General features: G+C 40.0%; 1 protein-coding gene across 1 annotated transcript; it reads right to left on the bottom strand.

Moving 5' to 3' along the window:
* Nucleotides 1–260: 260 nt before the first annotated feature.
* On the bottom strand, nucleotides 261–2,034 carry LOC119231825 (elongation factor 1-alpha 1). Its single transcript, XM_037493606.2, has one exon. It carries the CDS (start codon nucleotides 1,936–1,938, stop codon nucleotides 550–552), a length of 1,389 nt encoding a protein of 462 aa, XP_037349503.1. The 5' UTR covers nucleotides 1,939–2,034; the 3' UTR covers nucleotides 261–549.
* Nucleotides 2,035–9,014: the final 6,980 nt, after the last annotated feature.

Below are 9,014 nucleotides of genomic sequence, written 5' to 3'. Positions count from 1 at the left end.
TCATGCATCAGACATAATGGTCTTATGAGAGGATATTGTCCATGTTTGCAGATAAAGGAGACTGAAGCCACAAAAGCTTACAGTATTACTTGTCAATTGGGGGTTGAGGAGGGATACTCTTTCTTTTGCGAAAAGAAATGCACTATAAAATAAAGTCTACTGGAGAATTTTTTCCTAATACCTACTATATATCAGGTACATTTTAAAACTCATTACATCAATTTTCTTTTTTTTTTTTTTTTTTTTTTTTTTTTTTTTTCTCATTAAACTTTGTTTTAATGGGTCTCAAAATTCTGTGACAGATTTTTTGGTCAAGTTGTTTCCATTAAAAAGTACTGATTTTAAAAACTAATAACTTAAAACTGCCACACAAAAGAAACCAAATGGTCCACAAAAACATTTTCCTTTCCTTCGGAAGGTTTTACGATGCATTGTTATCATTAACCAGTCTTTTACTATTAAACTTAAATGGCCAATTGAGATAAACAGTTCTGAGACCGTTCTTCCACCACTGATTAAGACTGGGGTGGCAGGTATTGGGGATAATATTCATTTAGCCTTCTGAGCTTTCTGGGCAGACTTGGTGACCTTGCCAGCTCCAGCTGCCTTCTTGTCCACTGCTTTGATGACACCCACAGCAACCGTCTGTCTCATGTCACGAACAGCAAAACGGCCCAGAGGAGGATAGTCAGAGAAGCTCTCAACACACATGGGCTTGCCAGGAACCATATCAACTATGGCAGCATCACCAGACTTCAAGAATTTGGGGCCATCTTCCAGCTTTTTCCCAGAACGACGATCAATCTTCTCCTTCAGCTCAGCAAACTTGCAGGCAATGTGAGCTGTGTGACAATCCAGCACAGGTGCATATCCAGCACTGATTTGGCCAGGATGGTTCAGAATAATCACCTGAGCAGTGAAGCCAGCAGCTTCCATTGGTGGGTCATTTTTGCTGTCACCAGCCACATTGCCACGACGAACATCTTTGACAGACACATTCTTGACGTTGAAGCCCACGTTGTCTCCAGGAAGAGCTTCGCTCAAAGCTTCGTGGTGCATTTCAACAGACTTTACTTCAGTTGTAACATTGACCGGAGCAAAAGTGACCACCATACCGGGTTTGAGAACTCCAGTTTCAACTCGGCCCACAGGGACAGTCCCAATACCACCAATTTTGTAGACATCCTGCAGGGGCAGGCGCAGGGGCTTGTCAGTTGGGCGAGTTGGCGGCAGGATACAATCCAGAGCTTCAAGCAATGTGGTACCACTGGCATTACCATCTTTACGAGTGACTTTCCATCCCTTGAACCAAGGCATATTAGCACTTGGCTCCAACATGTTGTCACCGTTCCAGCCAGAAATTGGCACAAATGCTACTGTGTCAGGGTTGTAGCCAATTTTCTTAATGTAGGTACTAACTTCCTTAACAATTTCCTCATATCTCTTCTGACTGTAGGGTGGCTCAGTGGAATCCATTTTGTTAACACCAACAATTAGTTGTTTTACACCCAGTGTATAAGCCAGAAGGGCATGCTCACGGGTCTGCCCATTCTTGGAGATACCGGCTTCAAATTCACCAACGCCAGCAGCAACAATCAGGACAGCACAATCAGCCTGAGAAGTGCCTGTAATCATGTTTTTGATAAAGTCTCTGTGTCCTGGGGCATCAATGATAGTCACATAATACTTGCTGGTCTCAAATTTCCACAGGGAGATATCAATGGTGATACCACGCTCACGTTCAGCTTTCAGTTTATCCAAGACCCAGGCATACTTGAAGGAGCCCTTTCCCATCTCAGCAGCCTCCTTCTCAAATTTTTCGATGGTTCTCTTGTCGATCCCACCACATTTGTAGATCAGATGGCCAGTAGTGGTAGACTTGCCCGAGTCGACGTGTCCAATGACGACGATGTTGATATGAGTCTTTTCCTTTCCCATTTTGGCTTAGATTAGCTGTGGCTTTCACGACACCTGTGTTCTGGCGGCAAACCCGTTGCGAAAAAGCACATCAATTTTCTTTGTTAAGAAAGTAAGCCATGTCGTTAAGTTCACCTTAGTAGAGAGGACACACAAATGATAAAGGACCTTAGGAGTAGTAGAAATAGTTGACATTTACACCCTAGGGGTCTGGCTGCATAGTCTGAGCTTTTAAAAATTATTTTTTGGGCCTCCCCTGGTGGTATAGGTGGTTGAGCACATGCTGTGAAGCTGTCTGTAGCCTTTGCTGTGCCGGTTCGATCCCGGCCGGCCAGCGAGGGTCCCACATGCCGCGGCAGACCTCTCCTGTCTCGCCTGCTGCTCCCCTCTGCAGTGTATTTCATCAGTCTGCCTGTTCTGTTCCCCACTCTGTCTCTGGTGAATCTTCTCACCCTCCCACACATCTGGCCTGTACTCCAGTTTTTGTATAAATAAGTAAATCTTTAAAAAAATTATTCTTTACTCAAATGTTATAATTATGAATATTGAGGTTTACTAATATACACACAATCTAGCATTGTCCAGTTGAATATGTGGGCTCATAATCTTTCCTGTGAGGCAGCTAGAGCTAGAGCTAATCTGCCTCTATCCAGATCTGTACCAAGAGAGGTGTTCAGGGAAAGCACAGACACCAAGAAATGCTAATAATAATAATGGCCTGAAATCTGTCTTTCTAGAAGTCTGTCCATGCCAGAAAACTCTCTAACAAGGTCCTGTTGAAACATTAGCAATTGAATCCTCTTGTTAGGTGTAAAGAGAGACCTACTTAAAACCCATCCTGATTTGTAGCAAAGAGTCCTGTGCAGTGGCATCTATATACATAAACAATGGTTCAAGCTCCTGTTCAGATCTCAGTTTTTTTAGTCTTATAATTACTACTAAGTAAAATTTAAACAAAAATAAAACTGTCTCTTAATGGATCTATATATTTGATTTCACAGGAGCTTAATTGTGAGATGTTAATTAGGAAGCCAAACATTGAAAGATGACTAGAAGTAGAGATGGAGTGAGGTGGCAGCAGTCACACCAGTCGCTGTAAAAGGAGGAAGAATGGAATGTGAAATACATGCAACATTTGTTAACAGAAAATGTAGACTATAGAAATCCTCCTGTGATTTAGGACAGAAATTCAAATATAATATGTACATTAACAGATCCCACAGAGTGACATAGATTTTTTAAAAGGCAGTTAAGGGAAGGGAAAGCAGATGAATTTTTTGACTTTCCAGTGACTTTAATATCTGAAATAAAGTAAAAAGAAAGAGAAAGGAGAACATTTAAGACCAAGAAATTGGGAAACCAAATAAATACACTGCAAGTAGAGCAAATAAAAACAAAACACTGTACTATGGCAGTAAGAAAACATATCTTTTATTCAAAGTGATGGTCAGTGACTGTTCTAAATTACTTTTTAGTTGTGGTATATAGACTCAATAGACTACTACTCAAGTGTTAAAAAGGTGAGGAAATCTTGATAGTTCTGAAAGCATGGATGTAACAAGGTAAATTATGCTAAGGGAAGTAAGTCAGAAAGTGAAAGGCAATTACCAAATGATTTCTCTCATGTGTGGATCATAAAGAACCAAGATATCACACAAAAATAGCTTAGACTCTGAAGAATACAGTTGTTTCCACATGGAGAAGGCAAGGCAGATGGGGACAGGGAAAAGGGCATCAACCTCTTAGTAGGCTCAGCACTAGAACTTTGGTGGGTGAGGTGAGGCTTACACACATACGTAGGTGAAGATGTAACCCCAAAATTTATATAGTATTATGAATCAGTAAAATTTTGCTAACTGAAAAAAAATGCTTTTTTTAGTTTAATGAGATGAGAGGTCAGGTATCAATATTTCTGCGTATACTATTTATGCTATAAATTCCTTTATGAGTTACCCACTTAGGAGTTGGTTCAGCACCATTATTCTTGGTGGTTTGTTTTGTTTTGTTTTTTATATATATTTTATAAATATGTGATCCCACAAGTCTCTTGGAGTTTTAGAACTAATTGACATCAAAGGTGATTTCTTTGAAATAACTTCTTTAGATGAAATACTTAAAGTGTCCTTTAATGTTATGTTGGAACTAGTTGTATATGTTAAAAGTATTTTCTAAAATATTCAAATTAGTTCCACAACAGTCTCCTTAACTGGTGGTTTTAATATCAGCAGCTTATGACACCCAGGTACACATTGAGGGTCATGTTTGTTCCAACCAGTCAGGAAGTTTTCATGGATGGTCTAGATCTAGAAGTAGTGTGTGTTCTTTTGTCCAGTGTTGTTGGCAAGAATTCAGTACTATAGCACCATACCCCATGAATGGGAGGAAGTGAGGTGTAGCTGTGTGCCAAGGAAGGAGAGGAACAGAATTTAGTGAGCACATAATTTCTGTCACAATCCATCCTCTTGGCCACCATGCATCTATGTCATCTTCCTATTACACATGGAACATTCTCACCTTACCAAGGGAAATCCTGAACTACTAGAATCAGCAAACACTTATAATAAAAATTCTAGTGATCGGTTATTATATATTCCATTTTATAATTTACTAGAAACAAGAAGGGGGGGCTAATTAAATCTACCCATTACAAAAATTGCAACATCCTTACTACCAAATTACAAAATTTGTAAATGCTATCCCTCTCAACACGCATTTAGCAATTTCATCATCACCAAAACATCGTAAGATGATTTTCTTTATTTTAAAATGTGTGTGTCTACTGATTTGAACTTTACCTAAATTCTGTGGTTTGGGTGAACACTGAATGCTTATTAATCCTTTAGTGAATGGTGAAAATGTGAGAAACACAAAATCATTACATGCCTTGATAATGATAAAGAATTGAAGTCCAGCCAGGGCAAGTGACTTATTAGTGGCATGCTTTGGATAATGCCTTAGACTCCTGAGTTTGCAGGGATGGCGAGATTTTCTGTGGACTGATTTAATCACTTAAATATCAGTTTTGAAGATTAATGAAAAGTTGAAGATTAGAGATAGGAAAGAGTTGCCAGCATAATAGTGTCAATTAAAATTAATGGAGAGGGGCCTCCCTGGTGGCTCAAGTGGTTAAGATGCAGCCTATGAAGCTGTCTGCAGCCTCTGCAACATGAGTTCGATCCCCCCAGCCGGCCAGGGAGCAACCCACATGGCGAAGCAGACCTCTCCTCACTTGCTCGCTCTCCCCTCAGCAGTGTACTTCGGTCAGTCTGCCTGTTCTGTTCCCCACTCTGTCTCTGGTGAATTCTTTCACCCCCCTTGCCTCTGACCTGTACCCCAGCTCTTGTATGCATAAAAAATAAATCTTTAAAAATAATAATAAAATAAAATTAATGGAGGGAACTAGATATTTTAGGAATGACTGGTCGAGGAAGAGGAGGATGAGAAGTAAGCAAGGATGAGAAATGACGGGGGAGGTTTGGGAATCAAATCCATTAAAGAAGCTGAGGATAGCGTTTGGCTGAATAGGAAAGAGCAAAATTTTGAGAGGAGGAAAGAGGTAGGGAAACAACATCAAATATTAATTTGCCCAAGAGGGAGGGGCACAGGTGACTTCTCAGGTATTTTCAGGAGCATCAAGGAAGTGGAAGACTTTAACATGGATTGAGAGGCAGAGTAGAGAGGGAAGGAAAATAATGAGCACATGGGAAATGAGAGAATGAATGCTACATCAGTATGGTGAGAATGGAGATGAAGAGCGTCTTGGGGAATGAGGTAGATTCAGGATAAAAATCCAAAATAATTTTCTCTTAACCTTTGGAGAGATGTGTTAGTGCCCAAAATATTTTTTTAATAATTATTAACATTATCTCTTTAAAGTTAACTTAGAGCTAAAGTCTCTCTCTCTCTCTCTCTCTCTCTCTCTCTCTCTCTCTCTCTCTCTCTCTCTCTCTCTCTCTCTCTCTCTCTCTCACACACACACACACACACACACACACACCCCGGATTTCTATTATAAATTCCCTTAAAGGAATAGCCATTCATTTATTAATGTCCCTAAGCTTGGATCTTAAATTGCCAAATTGAGAGCAAAACATCCTGGCTTATTGCCTGCCCCTCCTGCCCCCAGAAGCCTCTAATTGGAAGAGAACATTAAAAATGTTATAAAAAGGAGAGAATCACAGTGATACCCTTTGGACTTCTTGTTCAATAAAATGTGCATTTGCTATATTTACATAAAGATTTAAGACACTGCCCTCCTTAAGCTTAGAAATAAAGGTTACCATGCACGAGATACATTTTTTCCCTTTAATGTTTATGTCATGACTGAAAAGGCAAAGCAGAGGAGTAACAAGTCTGTTGCAGTGTTAGACCCACTCCATGTCAGGGAGCCGCCAAGGGCCTCTTCTCAGCTCTCCAGGGAAGGGGAGGGACGGGAAGGCGCCTTGCAGACCTATCCTGCCACGATGTCAGGGCTCCCGTGACTCACTTCACACTTCAATTTTCTTTCAATTTTCATTTTTTAATGGATCATTATTTAATTGGATTCTTTGAGAAATTTAGGACAGCAATTTGTGAGGGTAAATTCCATTAGTGAGGGCAAACATGAGTGGAGGTAACTGAGAAATAGCTTTGATTTTTGGCAGACTTTGCAAGCCCACAGAGTTTGCATCAATCTCACCCTGCTCTGTTGTCTCTTATGTCTCCTTCTCTATGTCTAAGATCGCGCCTTCCTTGTGTCTTGGCTGAGGCAGCTGCTGGGAGATGTTTGGGGATTTTCACACCATTTGCAAGATGGGAAGGAGCCACTTCAGTTTTCTGACCTTTGAGGATGTGGTGGCTTCAGAAAACCACTGTCCTATTGTTTAAAAGAACAAAAACAGATTAAAATTAAAATAATAATTTGTTCACGAAAAGAGGCAAAGTTGATATTTGAAAAAGAACTGCTCCACATTGTCAAAACAGCAATGCTTTTAGTTTTTTAACTCACGGCATTGCAGGCAAGTATCATCCAGGCCAGCACAGAAAGTGCCTCCATCAGCAATCCTTGAGGACCAGACATTCAGCTGGGTGGTGGGAAGAATCCAAAGTTTAAAAATGAATGAGAACATATCAAAAATAAAAGAAAATAAAGACAACAAATACACAAATGCTGCAAGCAAATAGAATGTTGTCTGTGATTTTCCAGCATATACTACAAGTTACGGAGATATCAGCATGTCAGGTAAACCCTGTCAAGAAAACCTCATGGAAGAATGTGAACTTGAAAGGGGGACTGAGAGCAAGTAGGTGGACAAAAACCACAGGGCCCTTTATTCAATAAAAGTTTTGTACCCAACACCATGGTAGCCAAGGTGGTGGGGGTAGAAAAAAGTGTTGACATCAGAAATTACAGACATGTTCAACAGAGTTTGACTTCAGGGAGCTTATAATTAGTATCTAGTTACATAATTTTTGAACTGTGTGACCTTAGCAAAGTAACACTGTCATTTTAGGCTTAAGTTTTCTCATCTCTAAATCTAAAACCTAATGACTTCCTGACAGGGCTCTTGGGATGGAGAAAATGAAAACATGGATCTCAGTTATTAACACCCTACTCCTCACTAAATGTCTGCTCCCCACACACACAGTGCCTGGTGGATATGTAGTGAGAGCTCAGAAAATGAAGGTTGTTTTTCCTTGGATTAGGGTTAGTGCAGAGAGATAGTTGGAGATTTCATCAGGGTGCTTGGTTGGGAGACAATCTGAATAGTACTGGTCTGAGAACACGAGCATGTTCTGTTGGTCATAAGAATCCCTGCAGGTCCCACCCAGGGCAAGGACAGGGCTGTGTCACCAGGACAAGGTGGGCTAGAGCAGAGGAGCGTGGCAGCCAGGTGGGTGGCTATTAAAGCTCAGTACCCCAGTACAAGTGAGAGTGTGTTTCTCTATATTTAGGTAGATGTGGAGACCTTGTTCCACATGAAAAAGTATGTCATAAATATATGGAATTTAATATTATCTATAAAAAGTATCTGCACAAAATTGAATATTCCCTCCAACCTACTGTTCATTACCCTAATCATCTCTCCTTTATAGAGACCTCAGATACTATAGACTTAAATGTATTCCAATCTTTCATGAATTAAAGAAAATCAAGTAAGAAGAGGATTGTTGTTTTTGAATTAATTGTGCTAAGACTCTATGGCTAAAATTTCAGTGTTACACTCAGACATGAATGGAAGTACATTGTTTAATTGGTGAGGATATAAGTAGGGCTGCCATTCACTCAACAGACATTAATTGCATTCTTATTACTTTTAGGCCTTTGTGCAAATTCTTTAGGGACAGGATGGACTGAGCTGCTTTGTTCAACTTGTTAGATACTTGTGGGTCCCATCTCAAGTGGAGATTGCAATATCACTGCTCCCTCGCCTGAGCAAATGTGTAAAACGGCATGGATATGAGACTGCTCGTATACTAAACTGTCAACATAACCAAGTCTATGTATTTTTAGCACAGAAGTCAAGGCAAAAGGAAGTATTTTGCCTTGAGCTCTTTCAAGTTCTAACATCTTTTGTCACTGAAGAAATCAATCTGTATCTTAAAATGTATAAAGACGACACTGGAATCAATCAAAAGAATAAAAATTTAAATCCTCTGTTGATCTTGCAAACTCTTTGAGTTACTGTGGGCTACAGATGAATTTCTACATGAATATAGTGCATAGGAGTGGAAGCTGTTTGTGTCTGTTTATATGTAAATCTGCGGACAAAATACTTAGGTAAGCAAAAGGTTTAAAATGCGAATCATAGCAAGATGTTCTCAAGACATTAGAATCTCAATGGAGGGAGAGAGGCATACAGATAGAGATAGAGGTGATAGAGTTAATCTGAGATGTGTGTAAGTGTGGAGAAAGAGGAAGGAACGAAGGAAAAGCTTGGAAGACATTTGTCTTTGAGTCTTCGGGGATGAACTTTAGTTTGATAAGTAAATGTTTGGTTGTGAGAATGAAGGGACAGTAGGGATAATCTTTTACTCTTTCAAGTACAGAGGCATGAAATGTAGTAGCTGTTGGAGAGGCACAGGTAGAGTGCAGCATGGGAGTAGGAATGATGGGA

The sequence above is a fragment of the Talpa occidentalis genome, unplaced genomic scaffold, assembly GCF_014898055.3.
Source record: "Talpa occidentalis isolate TD23 unplaced genomic scaffold, MPIMG_talOcc4v2.1 talOcc4.7, whole genome shotgun sequence".
NCBI classification, from domain to species: domain Eukaryota; kingdom Metazoa; phylum Chordata; class Mammalia; order Eulipotyphla; family Talpidae; genus Talpa; species Talpa occidentalis.
Note: the sequence above shows the minus strand (reverse complement) of the source record. Positions and strands in the feature narration are given on the sequence as shown.